At 41.8% G+C, this 25,588-nt stretch overlaps 1 protein-coding gene across 1 annotated transcript; it reads right to left on the bottom strand.

The window, feature by feature from the left end:
• Positions 1-4,664: 4,664 nt before the first annotated feature.
• Positions 4,665-24,589, bottom strand: PSMB2 (proteasome 20S subunit beta 2). The gene is made up of 6 exons (XM_083369726.1): positions 24,413-24,589; positions 22,465-22,587; positions 21,551-21,621; positions 8,603-8,765; positions 7,000-7,049; positions 4,665-4,886 (listed from the first exon to the last, which is right to left on the bottom strand). The coding sequence occupies exons 1-6, from the start codon at positions 24,501-24,503 to the stop codon at positions 4,779-4,781; spliced, it is 606 nt and encodes a 201-aa protein (XP_083225852.1). The 5' UTR covers positions 24,504-24,589; the 3' UTR covers positions 4,665-4,778.
• Positions 24,590-25,588: the final 999 nt, after the last annotated feature.

Raw genomic sequence — 25,588 nt, 5'->3', positions numbered from 1 at the left:
GAACAGTCTATAGATAATTCTTGACTTGCTACTGGTCACCTATCGGCTGTTTGAAGTTACAACAATCCCCCCAAACTTATAACTGAGTTGTAAAGTTCCGATGGTTATTCCCCACAATCCCATAACTGTATTTCAGGAGCTCGGTAACTGGCCCACGTTCACTGCTGTTTGTAGTGTCCCGCAGTCACATGCCTGTAATTTACAACGTTTTTGCAAAAAAACCCAGCATTTACTTCTGACTGTCGGCAGAAACGTCTCATAGCAAACTAAGGGTTCACTTAACAATCACTGCAAGAAAAAAGGTCATGATTTAAATCCGATCAGTCATATCGGTGATCCACTTTACGACCTTCACGACTTTTACGACCCTTATGGGCAGGCTCCATTACAGTTGCACTTCGAAGACTACCTGGAATGGCTTAATTATCACAATGTGCTGAGACGGCTCAGATGTAATGAGTATGTGTGCAAGTGCACATGCACACAACCCATGTTTGCAAGCTGTGCAAACCCAGATGGCTGGTTTAGAAGAGAGTCAGCTTCCTCTGCTGGTTCTCTCCTTGTCCCACCAGCACGTTTTGTTCCTAGTTCTGATGCTCCCCACCCTCAACCCTGTAAGGCATTGCAGCAAATGGAGCCATCTTGAAAATGGAAAATGACGTTCTGAGCCATTTGGTCCAGCGCTAATGTGCTATTAAGTAGTTATCCAATAAGTGCATTCATGTAGCTTAACTGGAGCCAGCTGTCCAGAGGAAGGGAGGAAAGTCTTGAATGTCAATGTGAGGGCTGATTTTCCCCCTTCCTCTCATTTTAAAATGAAAAGGCCTATTCTGGGATTACAAGTATTTGCCACTTCCGGAGTGGCTAATTTCGTTAACAAAGATTTGGACAAGGCTTGTTTCAGCCTCTGTATCAAAAACCTTCCTGACCTGGAATCCAGAGCAGGTCTGTGGCCGGGAGAGGGGTGGGTGGGAAGAGCAGAGGCGGTGGGGGTGGAGGGGGCTAATATGAAGGGCAGGTTGGTGCCTTGGGGGTTATTCAACACACTGCTTCCTTGAATGATCAGTTTTCATCAATGAAGGGCATTTTTCTTGGACTTTTTAACTGGTGGTTGTACGACATTAAAAACAGCAGTATTTTATCCCATTGCTCCCTAGCAACCAATTTTGCCCCATGATGCAGAAAAAGAAGAACGTATTTCATCCTGGGGTCCCTCTCCCCCAAAGATCTATTTCAGGACTGATGTTTTAAACTTTTTTCTAAACTACACATAGTCCTCGATCTATAACTGTAATTGAGCCCCAAGTCATGACAGTCATTAAGCAGAGAATCACATGACTGTGCCTTTATGACCTTTTTTTGCAATGGTCATTAAGTGAATACCATGGTTGTTAAGTGAATCCATTGTTCTCTACAGGCAGTTGGGTTTTTTTTGCCAGAAACCATATGCTGTAAATTGTGATCATGTGACCATGGAATGCTGCAAATGGCTGTAAAATGTGGGCTGGTAGCCAAGCACCCCAAATGGGATCACTTGACCAGGGCTGGCTGTCAGAACTTAAAAATCTGAGTTGTTCCTTGTTCAGGGTCTGTTGTAACTTTAAATGGTTACTAAGTGTTGTCAATTGAGGACTCCTTGCAGAGGGTAAATGGCAAGGGGTCCATTTTCAACAAGCCAAAGTGGATCCATTTTGCTGATAACACCAAGCTAGGCAGGGTGGGAAAAATCAAATAAGACTGGTCAGGAGTTCAAGGCGATCTCTCCACAATGATGGAGTTCTCAATTGGTGGCTGCCATTTCACACAAGCCAATGCAAAGCAAGGTATAAGTGGTACAAAAAAAGGTCAAATTTTGCCTATATGCAAAGTGCAAATTGATCTGTCAGAGAAGGGAGCTTTGCCGAGAAGTAGGCAGAGGACTTGCCCCCCGATTTATTAGGAATGGAAATAAAGATAACATTGTCACATCTGGGAGCACCCTAGGAACATTTGATATTGTAGATCAGGGGAAAAGATCAATCATTTTTTTTGCAAAGATGGCCAAGGGAGACCGAAAGAGAAATGCAGTCTGTTTAAAAATATGCATGGTGTGGAAATTGCAATCCAAGTCCAATAGCAGATTTTTCTCTTTTATCTAACACTATGGCTGGCCGGGGAACTGTGGGAGTGGAGGTTGCCAAGGTTGGTCATCCCAATCTAATACATTGTTAAACTATGAGAAGTACTGCCCTCCAAATGAGCTGATGGCCAGGAATTGAAGTGGTTGCAAAAGGAGGACAGGCAGCATCGGATTCTCAGTGACTTCCTAGTTTTATGTTTGCTACTTTCTGAATTAAAGGCATCTTCCCTGGAAAATTAGCAGGTGGGACAAGGGTGTCCACAAAGTGTGGATGTTGAGATGGGACAACTGAAACAGCCTGAACTGCACTTCTCAACTCCTAAAGCAGGGGTCTCCAACCGGTCCGCACAAACAAGCAAAGCTCCATCTGTGGGATGCAGGCAGCACACAAAACCACGCACTCTCTGGTCCGTGGAAAAACCTTTCTCCACTGAACTGGTCCCTTGGTGCCCAAAAGGTTGGGGAGGTCTGTTCTAAAGGGTACACCTGAAACTTCACCACACACCCAAGCTCAGCTAGAGCAACTTTAGAATTGCTTTGCAAAGTGAGATGAGTGGCATATAAATTTAATATAAACAAATACAATAAACTTTTTATTTATTTTTTTGCTCAGGTCCGATATTGGCAATTGCTCCTTCTTGAAATCATGGAGTGTAAAAGCTTCTGCCGCATATATAACTAACTTCAATTACAAATGGCAGTGATTTATTTCCTGTATTTTGCCTCTAGCTGTTTCTCTTTTTGCTCAAGACAAGCACACACAAGGTTGAATCAATCAGGAGAATGGAAGAGAAGATTCTTAATAAATAAAAAAAAAATCCAAGTGAAATTCAAGCAAAACTTGGAAGGTTGTTTTTTTTCCCCATTCAAAAATAGTAGGATAAAGTAAAAAAAAAGTGTTCTATTTACATAAATGGCTTGGGAGAACTGGGCAGTTCTTTGTCTGCACCTTAATGCAGGAACATTTTTATTCCCCCCCCCCCCCCGCAATGCTTGCAACTCTGCCTTTTTCCAGTATAACATATCCCCATATCTATAGTCAGAGGGGATTTCGTAGTTGGTCCGGTGCCCTGAAGCAAAACATATGTTCCATTCTAATCCAACTCCACCAGGCTGTTTGGGGGGTGGTGGTGAAATCATTAATATACATAAAACTATCACCTGCCTGTCGGGAAGGACCAGCTATGAAACAAACACACACACTTACACACACACACACACACACAGAGAGTGCCTATCCAATTTAATAGTGGCAGTTCTTTGTGCAATACACAAGACACACTTACTTTCAAAAAAAATGCGCATTGAGTTTCTTTTCACTTTCCTTTGATCCACAACCAAGATCATCTTGACTTGCAGCTCTGTTCAAAACACATTTTTCAACCCAATATTTAATGAACAGAAACCATGACCAAAAAACTCAAGTGTCATCCAAGCATCTGTGACTTCTGGCTGATGACAAAATACGCAGAAAGCCACGGGGATCCACGGTGAAATTAATTAAAAGGCCGATTAAAGGAGTGACATTAATTCAAGGTGAAAAGGGGAGAGAAGTAACAGCGCTGGAAATTGGTCGTCGCTGTTTCGGTTCAGAAAGAACCGCTACAGTTATATTGGTGACCACCCTTGAGATATGTTGGGACTACGACTCCCAACATTTGGTGACAATGAGTAGAAAGGGCAAAGGAAAACAAGAATCTTGTCACAGTTTCAAGACCAAGCAACTGAAAATGGAAAATGTTGACTTAAAAGAAAACCTTAAGTTCATATTCTAAATATGCCACCCAGAGTTGCTTCTGTCGAGAGGCATGGCTATGTAAGATGGTAGGTAGGTAGGTAGATATTCATGCACCCCAAGACAATGGGTTTATAAAATGTACCCAAACCAACTATTGTAGCATTTTGTGTCAACTCAGCCTCGATTTCTAATGTTGCACAGTAACGTACTATACAGAATGTATCAGGGTTTCTCAACAATTTTAGGATGTGTAGCTTTTAACTCCCAGAATCGGCTGGGGAATTCTGGGAGCTGAAATTCACCCATCTTGAAGTTGCTGAGTTTGAGAAACACTTGTTTTAGAGGCATGGTGAGCCAGATGGATCAGTGTCTGCTTGTGTTGTTGAGTTCACAGAATATGCGTAGCTACAAGTGGTTACTCTATGTCTGAACCCGAGCAATTGTAGTTTGATAAACAATGCCTTAATGGGGAGATATGAACCAATTTGAATAAGGGAGCTTTGTTCACATCTATTTCATGGAAACTTAAATCCACTGTTAAATGCTACAGACCAACTTGTTGCCTAAAACAAAAGTTAGAAACCATTTTATTAAAAAAACCCAAAAAAACTAGCAACCCGAGCTAGGCCAATAGTTCTCTCTCTCTCTCTCTCTCTCTCTCTCTCTCTCTCTCTCTCTCTCTCTCTCTCTCTCTCTCTTTCACACACACACACACACACACACACACACACACACACACACGTTGACCTAACCCCTGCATGAGAAACCATTTTTTAAAAATGTTGCAAAAGTAGTTAAAAAGTAGGTGGGGGGAGATCAAATTTTTATTTGCATTTGGAAACAGAATTAAAGATGTTCTGGTTTTCCAACAAGTACAAAAAGGAAATCGAAAGACTGACAAAGGAAGCAGAGCCTGGACACTCAGGCCACTGATTTCAGGAGCGGGAGATTGGTCACTTCGTGGATACCGTCTTTATCGATGAACCGGGCGTTGAAAGAAGGCAAGTTCAAGATGAAGCGTTTTTGGAGCTGTGAGAGGGAGAGAAACCCACTTCGTTCAGCATTTGCAGCAAATCAGGTAAGATCTGTATTATTTCTCGTCTCTTTGTTTCTTTGCCCCACTGATGTCCTTACATTTCCCCCCCCCCACCCTACACACACACAAACACACACTAATCCCACCTATTAAAACTGCCTTCCACCCCAGCTCTGACAGTTAAGAAACTCAGACGGTTAGAATCAAGTTGCAAACACGGAGAAGAGGAAGAACTGATTTTCCCGCCATCATCCCCAACTAGGGCTAGGAATTCTGGGAGTTGCTGTCCCAAGATATCTGGAGCACGCTCAGTTAAGGAAGGTTGCTTTTCTTTTAAACAGAGACCCACAAAACATTCCCAGGGGAGAGCAATGAAGGTGTGAATCAGAGGCATCCTTTATCCAGAATTGAGGGTTTTTAAATGGAAAAATCACATCACTGATTTCCGGCCCTGCAAATCTCAGCAGGACTGAGAACTGCAAAAAAGGGGACATCTGGAAAATATGCGATCAGCAGATTGCCCATCTGAACCGCTGCTGTGGCGTTTTTTCCATGCTGGATCTTTTTAGGAAAAAAAGGTCTTATTTTCACCAACAGCAAACTTTTATGGTCCATATTTAAGCATCTCTGAAATTAAAGTCAGCTTGAACCTATCAGGGGAATGAATCCAGAAAAGGGTCCAGGTCCCACCTCCTCACAAATTAACAATAGCCCTTGGAAAATTCCGTTTGAGCAGCATTTATCATCACCTAAAGGGAATAAAAAAACCCCTCAGCCTCCTCTTATGAATGTTGGAAGAGTTATGGTACCCATCACAGAGAATTTCATTCCATGTGCTTTTTTAATGCCCGGTGGTAAAAATGTAGTCCTATAAATTATATTAATTGTAGTTCTGCAAATTATATTATTAAAGGCTGGAGTACGGTGTATCGTCATCTCTGCAATGTTGATGGTAAGAGAACAAGAAACTCACATCTTTTCAGATGGAGGAATGGCGCACAATTTGAAACGACACAGGGTGCCTTCACTTCTACACTTGGTAGTGGGCAGATCAGTGTTTCTCAACCTTGGCAACTTGCAGATCCCACGGCTGGCTGAAGAATTACAAGCCTACATATTTAAAAGTTGCCCAAGTTGAGAAACACTGGCGTAGTCGGTATAACCAGCGGAGAAGCTTACTTATAAACTGAAGTGGATCAAAGGGATCAGAAGAGAAACAGGGCAATTTCAACATGGCAAGCTCCTTTTGTCAGTGTAAAGAATTGGTATATGAACCACCAGATCTGTCAAAATACTTTCTGAACTGGTTAATAAAATAGGCAAGAAAGAAAAAAGAGAGCAGCTATTGGGCCAGTTTTATACTGAGAAGGCAACTGGGAGTTTCCTACTCCTGGTGATATTTTAGGAGGCTCTCAATAGCAACCAGGAAATTTCACCTTCAGCCAGAGAATTCGGATTCTTAATAATGTCACATAGCAATGAGCAGCGTATAAAGATAAATACATAAAGGTAAATAAAGGTAAATAAATAAACAAATAAATAGTTTCTCATTCCATCCTCTCCGGAAATAGCATTTAAAAAGTTATATTTGGCTAGACTGGGACCTTCTCACGATCAAACGTCTTCCAAATCCTCCTTATTAAGGGCACACCAATTTCCATCTTTCCCATTTTTAGTGAAAATGATAACATCACTGAACACAAGAATGAAACAAGGCAAAATTCTTGGCCAGAAGAGGCTGAAGGGCAGGCAACTGGCATTAAATATAGCAAAATCAGTTTTCTTTCCTCTTGTTTAAAAGAAAATTTGGGATTTGGAATCTGGAAGACATGAAGAAAATGAAGATCAGGAGGGGGAAAAAAAATTCTTCCCTGGTAGCCAATTTCACGTCTGGCTGCCTTGTATGAGATTCCTCCTGCTGGCAAGAATATTTTGTGTGTGTGTGTGTGTGTGTGTGTGTGTGTGTGTGTGTTTGTGTGTGTGTTTGTGTGTGTGTGTGTGTGTGTGTGGAGATGAGAATTCAGCAGCAGAAGAGAGGCAAAAGGGCTGGCTAAACAAAGAGAAGCAAATCTGCACTGGTTTCCTGGGCTGAGGTGAGTCACTCACCTCCTCCAGACATTTCTTGAGAACTTCTATTGCTTCTTCACGGGTGATACCTGAAGGAAGAAAGGAGAGCCCAGCAGACAGTTTTAATTAGTGGCCAAGTCTCGGAGCCCCCTCCCCCCCCCCACCGCCAAAGAAACTCTTTCATGAAGTTTGAACCGCCTTTCAGTAGTGCACAAAGGAATTGAAGTTGCTTTCCCAGCTCGGAGAAAACTCATTCCACATGTAAGGAGGATCACCTGTGCCCCAGCTCTGTGGCCCAACGAGCCGTCCAAAATCGATTTGTTCTGCATTAATGGGAAACCCGGCAGAATCCTGCCTCCCACGGCCAGGGGCTGGGAGAGACTAGGCACTTCGGCCTTCTTGAGCTTATTATGGCTTTAAATGAGCTCCATCTGTCCGTGCTTGGCTGCGAATCCCTCAAGGGAGCGAGGAGGTGTTCCTCCGCAGACTTTTTAGTGCTTTGCTCCCTGTTGGGTGTTGAGTTTTAACAATGAAACTGGCACGTGCGCAGAGTGCCTCCGCTATTCTTACATTTCAGAGGAAAGCTTCGCCCATGCCGAGAACGACAAAATGTGATAAAAATATGAGAGAAGGCGGGGCGGGGTGGGGGTATAATTCTGCTCCATTCTGGGTGGGGTGGGGGTGGGGTGGAGCTGCAGGAAAGAAAAGGCAGCCCAAAACATCTTAAAACAACTTAAAAGCAAGGGCAAGTTCGGCACACACGTTGGCTTTTTAGTGCCGCATGCAGGGACGTCTTATCCCGCTGAATTCTGCAGGAGGTCAGTTAGCCTGAGCGAATTTTTCACCCGGATGACAACAGAAGAGCCAAGGGCAACCAACAAAGCACATGCTGGGTTGAAACCAGAGCCAGTTTGGTCTAGTACAGGGGTCAGCAACCTTGACTCTTTTATGACTCGTGGACTTCAACTCCCAGAATTCCTGAGCCAGCTATGCTGGCTCAGGAATTCTGGGAGTTGAAGTCCACGAGTCATAAAAGAGCCAAGGTTGCCTACCCCTGGTCTAGTAGTTAAGGCACCGGGCTAGAAAGCAGGAGACTGCGAGTTCAAGTCCTACCTTAGCCATAGAAGCCAGTTGGGTGACTTTGGGCCAGTCCCTCTCTCTCAGCCCAACCCACCTCACAGGATTGTCGTTGTGGGGAAAACAAGAGGAGGAAGGTGTGTTGTATATGCTCGCCACCTTACTTATAATGTAATAATAAAGGCAGGATACAAAAAATCTCTGATTTTTTTAAAAAAAATCTGCATTAAGAATCTGGAACCTACAAAAATTATCTGGGGAAACGGGGAGGATTTTATGTTACCAAAGTCTATAGAACATTCTCTACAGATTTTGAGAAGCATTGTAACGTGTTAGATTTATTATTAACTGTATATGCCGCCTATCTCACTTGTCCAAGGCGACTCTGCTTCTAAATGTCCAGAAATGTTGGTGAGCTCCAAGTGCTTAACTTTTGATTGCTAATATCTGGCTTACCCAATGCCAAACCTGCCTTCTACAAATCCCAATGGATAAATTTTTTGCTTTATAAAGATGAAACCTCCACGTTGCCACAAGTGTCCTGCTTCACATTTGTCAAACTCACCTGGTTTATAGTAGCGGTCAAGAATGCTGAGCGTGAGAAACGCCCCATAGCCATGGGCTGCAAAGGGAACTTTAGCTAAAGAGGCAAGATAATCCATATAATAAAGGGCAGGACCATCGTGTTCATCATAGCCAGCGAGGAGTAGGTTGACATGATAAGGACTCTGTAACAAAACCAAGGGGAAGGATGCGTTTGTGTCAATAAACCATGTTGGCTTGAGGTAATGTGTGATATAGCCCAAATTATCTGGGAAAGTTAAGACTGGCAAAGAATGAATCAGATTAACACTGATAGGAACTCACAGAGTTAGATTTGTGATTGCTATCCTTCAACGTATAAGTTGCTATCCCAACACCTTTAGAGATCACCAAGCTGTGCGGATGGGGTACCCCAATTTTCAACTTAAAAGCTGAACTTAACATTTGAATGTTGACCCTCCATAAAGTGGACTGGACTGAAGTTAAACATGACATTGATTGTTAACTTGGTTGTCATATGTTTAATATTTCAGCCCTTCTTTCTATAGATCAGTAGAAATTTTTGGTGAGTTTGCAGGAGTCCCACTTAAGGTTTTGAGATGGGATATTTGTAATCTATCATTGCTCACAAAGGGAAGAAAGTTGAATTGCTAGTTAACAAACGCAAGTAGCCAATTTGGTGTTGTGGTTAAGGCAGCAGGCTAGAATTGGGGAGACTTGAGTTCTAGCCCTGCCTTAGACACAAAACCAGCTGGGTGACCGTGGGCCTCTCTCTCTTTCCTCATCCCCTAATAAAAAGCAGGAACTAGTTTAAGCAGGTGCCAGGAGTCAAAACTGACTAGTAGGTACCAACCCTTTCCTGAAAACAATAGACAAAGGCAGAGAAGACTCAAAATCAACATTTCACATCCTGTTCCTGTCCATATAACCTAATTATGGGAATTGAAGACCAAGACACCAGTATGGGGAAGAGACTTCTGTTTAACCATAGTTGGACAATATAGTTTTATTCATTTTCCCCCAAAGAAGCCAAGATGGCTGAAGCAGCAGACATCTACGATGACCTAACATCAACAATATTTTGAACCTCATGTACAGAAAAGAAGCGGCGAGGTTTCTTCATTTAAACCTAAAATTCAGAAATGATTAAGATTCATCTCTATGATGATAAATACAACTGTGGCCATTTCTTTTGAATTCCCACTTAAAAGTCTTGCAGCAAGAGGGCTTAAGGCGGCTGGAAGCAAAACTTTAAAAAAAGGGTAATTCCCCAGAAATAAGGGTGGCTAGAAAAAGTCTTATCATTTTATGATTGCTCCAGGTCTCCCCATCTCCATTTTGGGATAAATGCATTGAGATCTTTTCCCCCTTTCTTTTAAAAGGTTAACAGCTACTACTGAAGACTTATACATTGGTTGTTTTCCTCCTGAAAAAAAAGAAAGAGGATCGCCAACTTTCACCAATTGTCCATGAAATTTGGGAGTATGGTTAGAGTAGACTCCATGGCCTGCAGGTTTCTCACCACTATCCAACAGGATACGTTCCTTTTACGGTATTATTAAGCAAGCAATCTGTGCCAGTAAGAGATTATTTTTAGAAAGAAATCTGGGAAAATGTTAGAAGGGTTTGGGATTAAAAGCTGCTCCTCAATTTTGGCATTGATTAATTAGCCTGTGTTAACACTCCTTTATTTACACCTAAGCATCTTGCACATCTAGAAGCTGTCAACGGAAAGTTCTACTGTAATTGGCGAATCAAGTTCCGCACCACAAACATGGCTTCTAGATGCCAACTTTGAGCCATGTCTGTATCAGATGTCAAAGCATACATACATAAATGATGTGCAAGCTAATTAGAGCCAGACAGCTGTGCAGCAACTGGATTGGGAAAGCTGGTTGGGTACAAGGGACTGCAGGAGACACTTCAAGTTCTTTCAAATGTCTCCTTTCACCCTTTCCTTAGTTTGCAGGGAGAAGTGTAGATATGGGGAGCTGTGTTTTAGGACAGAAGCTGCCCCCAGATCACCTTCTGCTCTCAGCAGATGCAAATCAAATTCAATTTACCCATCATCTTGTTACTAACCTGGGTACATTTCCACAATATAGAGCTGTTACTAGCAACTCTGGTGCAATGCACCACAGCATCCCAGCACATTTCATAACAGATACATGCAATATGCCCCATAAGTTGGTAGATTGAATGAAGGAACTCTCTTCTTCTGAACCTGTCAAGGCAGCTTTTACTGCTAACGCCTTTTTAAAGAAGTTCTACAAATTTCAAAATTTAATTGGATTGATGCAAGGGGGGGGGGGTTGAGGTGTTACCCGTATTTTCCTCTCAACTTTAGGAAAGAAGCTGAGATGTAGACCTGAAAGCAAATTGTCTGACGTATTTTTAAGAAAAAGAAGTTTGCATGTCTTTTGCTTTGGGGGGTTGCTTCATTTGAATAGTTTTAAGTGTTTTCTTTTCGACTACGTTTTCAGCACTTTATCTACCCTTTTGACTGGAAAAATGGGATATCCAGAAATAAAAGGCAGAGATTACAAGAGCAACATTTGTGACATTCCCCAGAGACAAACTGGGGACAAGGCAGCAAGATCCCATTGTGTAAGGTTGTGTTAATTCCTTAGCAACAATGGCCCTGCTGGTTAGGGAGATGAGGGATTTGGCAGTTGGAAGACATAAGAATGGAGAAAAGATGCAAGCTTTCCCCTTCAAGGCTTCATTCAGACCACAACGCAAAGCCCACCAAGAGGTAACTTAAGTGTTCTTAAGTAAGGAAGAGGGTAGGTTAAATGTTTACTTGCTTCTGATGTAGATGGCCAGGCTGAGCCTGAGGGCAGGGTCAAAGGCATCAGTAGTTTGGAGTCTTTATACCCCTGTAAGAGACCTAAGTCCAAACCCTCTTAAAGTCCACTGACTCTTATCTGGTGCCAGTTTGCCTTCACTGCTCAGTAGGGTTCAGATTCTTGTGTACAGGCGGCATGAAATAAACTTGTAGTACTTTCCAACCCTATCCTGGTTCCTGACTTCTTGCACCTGACATCTGGTCTGCCTTTGCTGACAAGGTGGGCACACGTTGACTTGCTGGGGGGAAAATATAGCTGGTCCTCAGGGTGTTGTAGCTGAGTAACAACTGAAACCTCAATTAAATATTGCTACCTGCCTGTAAACCGTGAACCCTAGCAACAAACATCAAGATTCACTTTAGATTTTATAATTACAACTTACAATTACAGCGATTGGTAACTTTTTAAAGGGCAATTAGGAAAGTTTCACTTGTGGGTGGGAAGGTTAAAAGGGAATGTTCAGGCAGAGTGTTTTCCCTTCCCCCATTTTTCTAGCATTGTACTGACGTTATTTCTAATGTCAGTACAATGCTAGAAAAACAGGGGAAGGGAATGCATCTCTACCCCATTATTCTGATTTAAAACAACAACAGTGATTAGAAAGAGCGCGACATCCTTCAACATTTACAACTGGAAGGAACAGGGGTGACAACTACACCACCAACACGCACAGCAAAATTGGTGACAAACGATGGAGGGGGGAGACTGGCATTCGACATCTGGCGGAAGCCAAAGTCACAAGTGAGAGGAAGAAAAGGAAATAGGGGTGCGAGGAAGGCATCCCACCAAGCGTGGACAATCAGCAAGGAGCTGATAACCTGCCTTTGGACCCAGGCCAGGCTGAGGCCCCTATAATTAATTGCTTCACAAGAAGCCACACTTGACTGAGGAAGGGTAATGCCAGTGTTGAAAAAGAGAGGGATGGCATCCCGCAATTCTTCATGCAACCTCACCTTTGCATTCTCAGAGATAAATCGGAAGACAAGGACTCAAGGAAATTCAGAACTCCTAATTTGTATTTGATAAGAAACTGCATTTCAAACAGATGCAGACCCCACTCGGTTTCCAGGGACTCGAATGATTCATTGAGCAAACCCAGCAAGAACCAACTTAAATCAAAACTCTCTGGATATGCGATGGCACATCATTAACTGTCCCATGTGTGCTGTGGCCTTGGGACATGCGTAGCACATAAAGGCATCCTCTGGCTGATGAGATGCCTACAGACTATCATTGGGTTTGGGGCATTACCTGCTCCAGGTATTCACAGGTACTCAGTTTCCATATCATCTATAAACTTAGGAGTCTTGAATATCTTCTCAAAATGAATGTGTTGTGAAGTGTAGATCCACATCTGTACACATGCACAAACCCACACATCACTCACACAAGCACATCCTAAGGCCAGCAAAAACTTCAAGTGTGGCCTCACAGCTCCACACAAAGTAGGCACTGAATTCTAAGTCCAAACATGGAAAAAATCACCTGTGCTACACTGTAATTATATTAACTGCATATAATTAATTTCATCATAAACAGAAATATATTTAATATCATTTTGCTTTCAACTGCATTTTCCCCCTATTTCCTGGTCTTGCCTATTTTTTAGCTCCTGGGACATAATTGCAAAATCAAGCACGACCCTTGACTTTAAGCCCTCTAAAATTTGTGTAATGGGATGTGGGGATGGCCTTGAGGGACCAAGGGAAGAGATGCTGCCAAGTGAACTATCAAACAAGAGGAGGCGGAGCCCACAATTACTCAACAGTCCAAAAAAGAAACTTAGGAAGGCCCCATCTTAATGGATCAGGCTGTTAAGGAGACGGTGGGAGATTTGTATTCTCAGACTTGCAAGGTTCTGTTAATGCAGCCTTACCATGAAGTAGAATTGGCTCATCTGGTCATGTCTGGTTTACTTGGGAGGACTGACAATTTGCTTGATATTTGAAAGATTCCAGATTGTGGGAAAGTTAGCATTTGAATTGTGGAAATCTAAAAGAAACATGGTTCATGAAGGCAAACAAACAACCCAGAAAGAGCAAGACTGTTTAAATCCATACAGCTCAGGTTTCCCAAGTAGAAAACAGCTATTGAAAAATGACTTCTTAAGGGCCGAGAAAAGGAACAGATGAAAGAATAGCATTAAGAGCAGAGGGAAGTACTTTGTGGGTACTTGGTACTATATTTACATTATATATTACATTATCTAGCCAGGAGGAAATGGTAATTTGTGGAAAAAGAGAAAATCCAAGAACAGTGAGACAGAGTGAACAGGAAAGCCAAAGAGATTCAGCTCCCCATAAGCTGATGCACAATGAACGAAGGGGGAAAATCTTAACTTTATCTATACTCGTTGATGGCTTCAAAACACTCCATCAAGCAACCTTTAGAACAGACATGTCAAACACAAGGCCTGGGGGCCAGATCCGGCCCGTGAAGCGGTTTCATGCGGCCCGCGAAGCCATCCTGGAAAGAGTGAGGGAACGGCCCCCACTGCCTTGGCCCTGGCCCAGAGACCCTCCTTCTGCCAGAGACCCTCAGATCTGCCCCACTCCTGCCCAGGCCCCCACAGGCACCCTTGATGCAAACGATGTAGAGCTGGCCATGCCCACCCAGTAGGCCACACCCACTCTAGCCACGCCGACCCAGTAGGCCACGCCCACCCAGGCCATACCCACCTGGCCCCCTGAGGGCAACTGCAATGCTGATGCGGCCCTCAATGAAATTGAGTTTGACACCCCTGCTTTAGGAGGACGAAAAGTAAAAGCTCAAAAGAGTTTTTCTTTTTTTGCATATAATAACCTTATAAACTAATAACTGCTATAAAGAAAACTGGAGACGACTTCTTCACATTTTCCTTTTTTCCTTATTTTCTACAGTCTTGGCTTTCCTTTTTTCTTTTCTTCCTTCTAAATATTAGTTTTCGTTCAGTTTTTATATTAAACGCTTAATAAAGTTATACTAAAAAAAAAAAAAAGAGCAAGCACCCAGAATTACTTATCGGCCTGGGCATTCCCAGGCCCACAAGGAAGACCTAGAATAGTGCCCAACATGTCTGGAGGGCGTCAGGCCAGGGAAGGTGGGTCTGAATAGGGAGCATCTCACCAGGAAAATTGTCTTGAAGATGTTGCAAGAACTCAAAGGGACATTCCGTGTGTGTTGGGGGGGGGGGGGAGAAATGATCTGTTGCAATTGAAAGGTCAATTTTTTGCCTGAAAAGACTGCTATGTCTTCCTCCCTCTCTCTCAAAAACATTACTTCTCTTATTTAGTCATTTTTAATAACACACAGCTCTGTAAAAAAAATAAAAATGGCAATCCTGTAGAGCCATCAAGCTCTGATGCTTCTCTGAATGATAAAGCAAGCTAAAATGTGGGATTTTGTGAGACAAATGTGAGCACCCAGCGTATTTTGAGGGAAGCTGTAACATGAAACAGATTGCCCTATCAAACTTATGCATCTTATTAAAAAGACCAGCAATGTGCTTTGACATTTTAGCTCAAAAACTGTCAGGCTCAATTAGACCCCAATCCATTTCAGAGGCCACAAAGAGCTGCCCCAGAAATTCCCAAGTAGGGCATGAGAGCATCGGTCTAAATCATGAGTCCTGTTGTCTGTTAGCCAAGATAGTAGACCCAACTATCTTCAGAGGGCTCTAAAACCCACCAGAAGTTGTTTGGGCTCCAACTCACATCAGTCAAAACCAACATGGCTAATGTTTAGGAATAATGGGAAACGAAGTACCTGATAATTCCACTTCTAACCTTAAAAGCCTTTCAAATAGGTAGCTGTTGCACCTCAAGAAAGTATTAAGAAAACCTACCACCAACCAAATTTTCTGGGTAATTCTAAATCTGGGCTGCACATAGTCACTGAGTGGCATTTTGTGGCCAATACACACATGCAAACATAAACTGATGCCTTTCTCTCTAACCAGGCCACCAAATGTGTAATATTATTTACTTCTGGAGTTAATTACTTTTGGTTTACTAGATATGACCTAGTATTTAACATGGACAGTAGAAAATTACCACTATTTAGCATGGGCAATATACAATTACAAACCACAAAACAAAATACTATAAAATAAGAAACATTCGCTTGCACATGGAAAATACAAATGTTCACAGTGTGTAAAATATGAATTCACAGAGAAGGAAATGCAAAGCAGCAAGCAGTGGACAGAGAGTGCCAAATCGGAAAAGTTGCCATTTTTGTATGTGGAAAATAGATTGATGCGGGTGAAATCTCAGTATCCCAGTTCCAAGAATACGACTCTTCTAATTCTCCTCATTTTACAGCAAATGTGGAAAGTCACTGGGGGAAAAATTCATTTGGGGCAATTCCCAGTCATTCACATGGAAAGATTTTCAATGGAACTTTCCACTTGTTTATTCCAAGTTTATAAAGAGAGAATCTGCTGAAAAGGAAAGCTTATCTGGTCCTACAAAGCTACTCGGCATAGCAAACAACTTGAAAATCACAACAGTTTTTAGGTCCCTCTCATGCTCCCCCCCCATTACCTATATACATACACACATGCATACACATTCACCAACCCCTGCAGGATGAAATATGATGGGTATTATTGATGAGCAAAAGGTGCATGCAGGTGTAATGCTAAACTATTACCAACAAATCAATGAAACCACATGTAGATTTGCAAACCAGTTTGGCTCTAGGTCAGGATATCTATGTAACTGGATGTTACATAGATCTCACCGCTTTATCCTAACATGAGCTTTCATGGGTGCAAAATACTGCCCTTCTGACATTTCAGCCTTCAGAGCAAATGCTAGGATTCCCTTTTAATGCATCTTGCAGTTAGAATCGCTTGAGCAGTGAATTACTGGGCACACCCAAACTCTAGGAATTAACACCCAGGGGGAGGGCCTTCTCAGTGGGCGCGCCTGCCCTTTGGAACCAGCTGCCCGCGGAGCTTAGGAGTGCCCCCGACCTCCGTTCATTCCGCCGGGACCTGAAGACCTGGCTCTTCGAGCTCTCTGGCCCAGGCTGAGAATTTTTTAATTTTTAATTTTAACTGGGTTTTTATTTTTTCTCAGGGTTTCATTTAATCTTATTTGTTTTAACTTTTGTATTGATTTTCTTTTAAATATCCTGTAAACCGCCCTGAGTCCTTCGGGAAAGGGTGGTATATAAATCTAAATAAATAAATAAATAAATAAACAGCACCAGTTCTACCAGGAAGTCCCTTCTCTGCCTGGCTACATTCTCAGCTTTTGTGCAACTTATATACAGATTTTATCTATACAAGTAGGCCTTGACCTATGATCATAATGAAGCCAGAATTTCCTTAGTATGTCATGATGGTTGTAAGTCGAGGCACTAGTGTGACCAACCTGATTTTATGACAATTTTTATGGCAGTTGTTAAGCAAACCCATTGTCTGGAATGGCGCTTTTCGTTGGAAACTGTATGTAAATGCTAGTTTCCAGTCAAATGACTAGGGGATGCTGCAAACAGCTATAAAGGGGGGGCTGGTTGCCAAGTGCCCAAAATGTGATCATGTGACCACGAGGGGGCAGCTTTTGGAACTTCAAATTTGGGTTCAGCTAGTAACTAGTCATAAGTCAAGGACTGCTTTGACTTAGGATTCGCCACTTAGGACTGCACTAGAAAGATTTCATATGACTTACAAAGAAAGAACCTTAGGAATTATGGCAGATAAATGTTAACCTAGTGAGCTGCCCTTATTCCCCACCGCCACCCGCATCCAGCACCCAAAATGAAATTTTTTGAATTTTGAATCATTAGAAAATAAACTGAAAATAATGTGCCCATAACATAATGACTTTATACATAACCAACAGCTAGATTACATTCAAATCAAGCAATTTCAGTCACCATCCTTTCTAACATAGAGATTGGGAGATATATTTTTTTTAAAAAAAGTAGGATTCTCCAATGCCGTCAAGTGCCAATCAGTGCTGAAGGTGGATTTGCCTTTTATTCAGAATGCCACATGGGGCAATGCTAAAAGAGGAGGACACTTCCCTCCCTGCTGCCCCAAGTGGCATGACTGTGGTGTCAAAGTGCACCGTTTGCTGGAGGGCCCAGCCATCTGCAAGAGCGCAACATTTCATCTCCGGTAAACAAACACATCTGCTTCTGCCAGTGTCCTCCCTGCTGCGTAGCCCATCTGGAGCAGGTAAGCTAGAAGGCAAACTCAGAGATGGAAGGAGGGGAGGGGGGGAGGAGAGAGAGAGAGGCAGGATCAGGCCTCCAGGGACCTGGCATGCAGAGGAAGGAGACATGGTCTCACTATGTCACATCCTGCTAACCCAGCTTTGCCAAGCGGTATGTTAAATTGCCTTCGTTAGTGAAGATGCTCCAAGCCAGTGTCACCTGGCCATCTGCTCCAAAGGTCACGTGAACTTGCAAGGCCACGAAAACAGGCAGCATGCAGTAATTGTATGCAGACAAATGCTGGGGGGGAGGGGTGAAAGGGGAGAAATAGAGATCTTCCTTACAGCCTACAATGAGGAGGAGGAGGAGGAGAAGGGAGTTTGTAAAATATTCCTATCTTCATCTTCCTTTTTTTAAGACCTATGGAGGAGGAGGAGGAGGAGGAGGAGGAGGAGGAGGAGGAGGAGGAGGAGAAAGATAACCTGCAGAATATATAACAGCAGGAAAAAAATGGCCAGGTTGGTGTTTATTTGAAATTAGAATTAAAACAGGAACAGAAGCATAGAAACAAATAATAAAAAAAACTATTAGGAAACTTGAACTCAATGACATAATTGATATTTAACCATTGTAAGTAGAAATTAAAATGGTTTTTGGCTTTAACCATACAAGGCAGGGATTGCTAACCATCCAATTTGCAGATTAGATTTTAAGAGAGACAGATTTACCTTTTAGTTAAAGGTAGAAGTTGGTATGAACTGAGTGATGCCTATATTGCAAATTTATACACATCGCAATTCGACAGCAAATGACCTTCACACTTGCATGTTTGTACCTCCTCCCCTCATATACTTTTTTTTAAAAAAATGAGGCAGTTTCTTGCAAAAAGATTAAGAAAATGTAACTATTCTGACACACCCAGACTGTATTATTTACAAATACCATCTTACAATATTTACTATATTACCATATTTATTTTAATCCTAAGGTTCAGTTTTTACATCAAACAACATTGCTCTACTTTATTGTATTAATTTGTCTTCAGAAAGAAATTAAACAATCTTCTGTTTGCCTGAGAACTGGAAGCCTTATTTCAGCTTATTTTTATGGTTCAATTTCTATCAGCTATTTGAGATTAGTGTGTAGTTGTGGGGAGGGTTATGTCTTGTTTTGCAAGTGTTGGATTTGAAAAGAAGTTTTATAACGGCAAAAGCAGGATGGCATAATGAAGCACTTGACAAAATTATTCGTCCAGTCATACATCAATGCATGCATGCAATCTACATGGCCACTCAATTCAAACTATGTGATTCTGGGAGGTGTACAAAACAAACCAATCATAAATAATTAATCAAAATGACCCATGAAAATTTACTAAGCAATAAAATAGTTTGGCATTTGCCTTACAGGCCATCCCAAATGTCTCATGCTTTGTTACAGCTTGCCCATTCCTTCACTTCTATGCAGATAAAAATTAAGATAAACAATATACCTATTCAAAGAGAAACTGGAAATACAGTAAGTTAAATCAATCAATCAACGGGCCAGGCTAGCTTGGTCTATGAGGGGAAAGAACATAAATGCCAATGGAGCAACAATAAAGTGCACAGATGTGCGTGTGAAAAAGACGGATGTCAGGACAGGTGCGAGAAAGGAAAAAAATGGGACTGATGATTATTGGAATTGGCACTGAGTGGATCTAGGGCACAGGCTGGTTTAGTCTGAGTCTGAGATTTCACTTGTAGATGGCAAAAGTTTAACCTGGGCCCTACTGCCTACCACAGATTCATTCTCTCCGTGAAGCCATGATCCCTCCCCTCCTGTAAAAAAACCCAACCATTTCTAAACCTGAGGCTAATCATAGGCAATTTCCATTTTTATTTGGTTTTTTCTGCCCTGCAGTATTTAGTATTGTGTACGCACATGCTTGTATTTATTTTTTTTTAAAGGGGGGGATAGTACACCAACCATATCAGAAGCAGCTGGGGGAAAAATGCTGGATCAAGGAACTTAGGGGAAGGAAGAAAGTGGACATAAATGCTTCTTTGTCTTTCTACAGCCCCAGCTCAGAACAGGTGTTTTGTAGTTGCCACAAGCTCATGATGGTTTGAATCATGTCCCCACCATAGAGTGTTCAGGAATTTTAGAAAGCCACTTTCTGAATTTTAATCTACAGTGCAAGGACTGTTCCTTCCTACTTTAAGGATGTGTTAGCCTGGCAAGAGTGTCATCTTTCAGATGTTGCAGCAAATAAACCAGGTTTGAGCTTAAGACCTTTCATCACCTTCCTTAAATAATGGAGGAGACTCAGTGCTTATTTCATGGTTTAGAAAGTGTTTTTCAAACCTGGCAATTTTAAGATGTGTGAACTTTTAAGTCCCAGAATTCTCACGCTCCTGGGAATTCTAGGAGTTGAAGACCACACTTCTTAAAGTTGCCAAGTTTGAGAAACGCTGGATTAGAACAATCCACACTTTCTAGTATTCAGAGCATAATTTCAATTGTGGCAACTATGCCTTGGGATCCTTCAATACTACAATGGCTGCATTTTAGCCTCATGTTAATCAAAAAGCCCAATCAAAGACCTCAGAACTACAAATATATGTTTACAATCCTTGGGCTAGAATCTGATTTCCAGTTTTGGCTTAACATCCCTAAAATTAGCACATCAGAATAAAGGAGGCAAAAAACCAGATTCCAGAATTAGACACTTTTGTTAAGCTTTATTAAGTATACAGAAGCCTCAAACTTTACTTTTTTGTTATGGTTTCCTAAAAACAATTCTTTTATTTAGAAGAATTATATGGCTGCCTATATCTTATAATTCTAGGAGGCTCACAACAATCCCTAAATCCCCAAGTGCCCAACTCCCCAGGTACCAGACCAAGCAGCCTCCCTGCTCAACTCCCAACCTATCCCAAGGCTTAAGGGAAGATTTAGGCCTTCAAAGCCCCCAAGAAGGCTAAAAAGGTGGGATCCCTCAGATCTCAGGTGGGAAGGCATTTGTGATGCACTGGATTATAAAAAGCTACCTTTGAAATAGGCTATCAGTTCATTACCTCAGTCCTGTATACACAAACTTCTCTAATGTGGTGACCTTTGGAACTGTTGGTGGTTTGTATCTAACCTACCTTCTGTTACATTCAAGCCTTCCCACAATCTCTCACAGATGACCTCAGGCATGATAGTTATTGGTTGTCAATTGCCACCTTTAACTGCAACATCCTCAAGATCTTACTGAAGCAGGAAGTGTCACTTGGAAAGTGACATGCAGCTATTACAAAGAATCATGGAACATTAAAAGACTAAACCCAGTTTTAAATATCCATGTTGTTGGATTATGGAAAATGAAGCTCAATGCATTGGGGAGGCACCAGTGTGTAGACAGTTTCCTTCAAGCAGTGGCAGAATTGCAAGAAATGAACTAAAATAAAGTTACAGGAGAAACCCTCCTTCTTGGCAGCCATTTGTATTTTCATTTGTATTTGACCCACAGAAGTATTAGCAAAAATGAAGGGCTGGGCATGGAAAAAGTGAAAAAGGGACAAATCCACCAACTAAAGTGAATCTCTAAGTAGACTGGGCAGTTGACTCCTTACCCAGCACACTCCCCTACTCCTTCCTATACTAGAAATTATTTTCAGATTAACCCTGTATCTTCATCATTAAATGCCCATCTTAGATTTTTCCCCCCTTTTGATGTTTGTTATTCTTCTATAATTTTAAAACTTTTAATCCTAATTTTTAATTAGGATTAATTTTGGTAGTTCTATTTATTGGTGACATTATATTGTACACCATCCATAGCCCCTTTTTGAGGGCAATGGGCAGTTTAGAAATATGAAATATAAATAATCCTATCAGGAAAGGATGATGGTGACACATCTGCAAGTTCCATTACATTTATCATAAGACTTGGAGAAAACACATGATACATCCCAACATAAGCAGCCAATAAAAGCTGACTGGCTTACCCTGCTCCGCAAATAATCAGCCAGATTTCTGCGTGTGAAGTTGGCAGCTGCAGTTGGAGACAGCTCATATCCTATTGTTAAGACAATGACACAATCATATCTTATGGGTACCTGGAAATTTACTCTAGACTCAATGGAAGAAACTGCTTCAGCTAAATTTTATAGTGCAACACAATACTAAAATAGGAATGCAAGATTTCATTTTTTGTGTGAACTGCAGTGACTACATAGAAAGATGACTTAACAGTTATGTACCCTAAACCTCTTAAATCTTATTTATAAATACTTTTGCAATATATAAATATATGTACAAAAATGGTTATACCCAAACTTTGTGCTTACAAAAACTATGTGTAGACAAAGCTAGAAATTGATAGAACTGGGATTACATAAAGTCAGAGAAAATTCTTATCAAACATATACAGAGTAATTATGATCAAATATGTCAACTGCTTTATAGTACTTCTGAAATTTAGCACTCATGTGATACACAAAGAAATTAAAGTGGATTAAAATAATTCCATGTATGTTATGGGGAATAGTCAAAGCTATTATTCTCACACTTGAACAGAGTTGGTTGTATTTACTTCAAATGTAAGAAGCATTTAATGAAAACCCTCTTCACTTAGATACACTCCTGTTAATCTGAATATACAAATTGGACCTAAGAAACTTCAAGACAACAGCAGAAGTACAAGAAACTAAATGTTTACAACACTTTGGCTGTCACCCTGAAATATCGTTCAACACAAGTGAAAAAACAAAAGTGTCTAGTAACTGAGATAAAAACAAATAGGTGAATGAATAGAAGGATCTGTACAGGGTCTGAAGACATTAGCACCTAAATAACTTGTAATATGGAGACCTAGTTTTTTATTGTTTACTTTCCAGAGAGACTCAGCTGCACCACTCACCATTCCTCATCTTATAGAGCTGGACATTTTTCTGGATGTATTCTGCAAACTGTACAGTGTCGCCAGCCTCCCCAACACACAGTAGCAAGATTTTCTCACTCATCTTGAACATCTTGTCATGATCTTAACATTATAGAGGAAGAAAAGAAGAACAGGCACCAGTGTCAGATAAAAAGAATAATCAGGTGCAGGTAATCCTTGACTTATGACTCAGTTGAGCCCCAAATTTCCATTGCTAACCAAAACAGTTTTGCCCCATGTTACGACCTTTCTTGCCATAGTTAAGTGACTCAATACAGTTGCTAAGTTAGTAACACAGTTGTTAAGTGAATCCGTCTTCTCCATTGGCTTTGCTTGTGGACATTGCAATCTTCATAAATACATGCCATTGCAAAGCACCCAAATTTTCATTACATGACCATGGGGATACTGCAATGTATAAGTGTGAAAAACAGTCATAAATCACTTTTTCAAGTGCCATTGTAACTTTGAACAGTCACTAAGTGGCTGGTTTGAAGTTTTCAAACTGAGAAACAAAAAGGGAGAATAATGACTCTTCCAATTAATTCCACAGCATTTAACTTTCCATGATCTGAAATAAATGTATAAACAAGCCCTACAGATGACTGAAGAGCCAAAAAGTAACCAAGTTGTTTAGATTCTTGTTCTCTAATAATCAATATTAAAGCTTTTGTAATGTAAAAATATTTATTTACAAAACAGTCAAAAGGTGCAGATGACAGATCAGTTGGCAATTCTGTAATAGATTTAATGCATTAAATGTTCAAGGCAGCTAACAAAAAAGTTGAAAAAGGCAATTGAAAACATAAAATCACAGAATATTTTTAAAAAACTAATTCTATGGCTAGGCATACATATATATGTTTAGCTCAGTCATCTGCCAACATAATGGCTTTATTTGCACAACATGCAAAGCTTCATTATTTTTCTTTTTATATTTGAATAGTTTTTTTGCACCCTAAAAATTGGATGGCTACTTTACAGACTGTGTTGGGCAAACCCAGAACACAATTTAGCAACCAAGTTAAATACATAGTGCAGAGTCACATATACATTTTCATTCGAGTAGAGTACACTCCGCTTTCCCCAGGACTTCCATTTTGTTATGAAGCCCCCCCAAACCAAACGCTCTGTCCCAGCCAACTTTCCAAACATCTTGAAATGTCACCAATGACCTCCGATGCATTCTGGGATCAATAGGTGAGAAGGGCAATTTAACACATTTTTTTGGGGGGGGGGAAATAAAAGTAAGTCAGGAATTTATGAAAGGTCACGCCCTCACTCTTTTGTCTACTCCAGGGGTAGGCAACCTCGGCTCTTTTATGACTCGTGGACTTCAACTCCCAGAATTCCTGAGTCAGCCAAAATGGTAGAATAAAAATAGTATGGTTGCATCTTGACTTCTTTGATGCCCTGTTGTAGTGATGACCTTGGGAGACAGAAAAACCGCAGCCAGGGGAACAGGCAGATGAAGACAGGGGTCCTCAACCTTGGCAACTTTTAAGACTTGTGGACTTCAACTCCCAGAATTCCTCAGCCAGGCACGCCAGGCCAGCTTTGCTGTTTGAGGAATTCTGGGAGTTGAAGTCCACGAGTCATAAAAGAGCCGAGGTTGCCTACCCCTGGTCTACTCTAACCGGCAGCTTCTTCCCAGAAGCTCAGATCCAATTTTGTTTTCCCTTCGGCTTTTACTGGATCCTCTTCGATCCCGAGCCAGGCAAAGCAGGTGCCCAGCGCGACCCCTCCAGAGCGTCGTCTTGCAAACGGCCGTGAGGGAAACCTAAAGGAGGCCCCACGGCCTCAACTCGGCCCCCGCAGCACCCTTGGCTTGCCTTCGCCCCTCAGCCCCAAACCACACGGGGGGGCGGGGGTCATTCAAACGGTTCCCAGCCGCCGCCGCCCGCCTAAGTAAAACCCGGAGACTGACCGCGCTTCATGTGAACGATACTGGAAGCCGCGACGGTATCGGCGGCCATCAGCACGAAGTCAGGCCCTTGGATGCCGATGAGATACTCCATGACTGCCCCGAGCAACCGAAAGCGAATTGCGAGCCTCGGTGACACAGCGAGAAGCCGGGGCGCCACGGCGCGGAGGAGTGACGTCACGGGCACGTCGCGCGAGATCAACTACCTCAGGGGTCGGCAACCTCGGCTCTTTTATGACTCGTGGACTTCAACTCCCAGAATTCCTGAGCCAGCTATGCTGGCTCAGGAATTCTGGGAGTTGAAGTCCACGAGTCATAAAAGAGCCGAGGTTGCCGACCCCTGAACTACCTTCTACCAAGGCGTAGAGAGTCTATGGTTCCCGCGGAGGTCACGTGGGAGGGTCTCCTCTAGGCTCCCTCGAGTTTTATTCAAGCGACGCCCAGAGCGGCTTTTCTTCCGCTTTCCTTTTAGCCTTTAGTAACATCTTGAGCTTCTGAAAATGCTTTCCCCTCCTTCACTTTCATAGTCCACGAAACTAGGGAGGGTCTCTTCTGAGATGTTTCCCAGGTCCATACTCCTGTGGTCTCAGCTGCTTCTGAATCCGGAGGTCCTCAAGACTTGTGGACTTCAACTCCCAGAATTCCTCAGACAGCAAGCTGGCCTGGCGTGCCTGGCTGAGGAATTCTGGGAGTTGAAGTCCACAAGTCTTTTTTTTTTATTAAAGAGTTTTACAAAAACAAAATTTTACAACATATCCCCAAATCCCTCCCACCCCAAACCCCCCCACTCCCCCCCCCACTTCCCAGAGCTAAATACAGGATTATAGTTACAATAATCATATTCTAAATAAAAATTATGCATAATATACAATTAACCAAATTCATAATGCGCTTTAACTCTCTTTTAACATAACTACCAACAACATACCAATAACAATATCCCACTAAAATCTACTCATAAGCTAAATGGTACTTTTTAGTCTCATATTTGTTTTGAATATAATTTATCCATCTCCTCCAAATTGAAATATATCTTTCCTGTGAATGGTCCTTCAGATAAGCAGAAATCTTAGACATTTCTGCAAGATTCGAAACTTTAAACACCCATTCTTCTACAGTGGGCAAACTATCCTTCTTCCAATATTGTCCCTCCAGTAACCGTGCTGCCGTTATCATGTT

This window comes from Vipera ursinii (genome assembly GCF_947247035.1).
Source record: "Vipera ursinii genome assembly, chromosome: 9".
Classification (NCBI taxonomy): domain Eukaryota; kingdom Metazoa; phylum Chordata; class Lepidosauria; order Squamata; family Viperidae; genus Vipera; species Vipera ursinii.
This window is presented reverse-complemented; position numbering and strand designations above follow the sequence as displayed.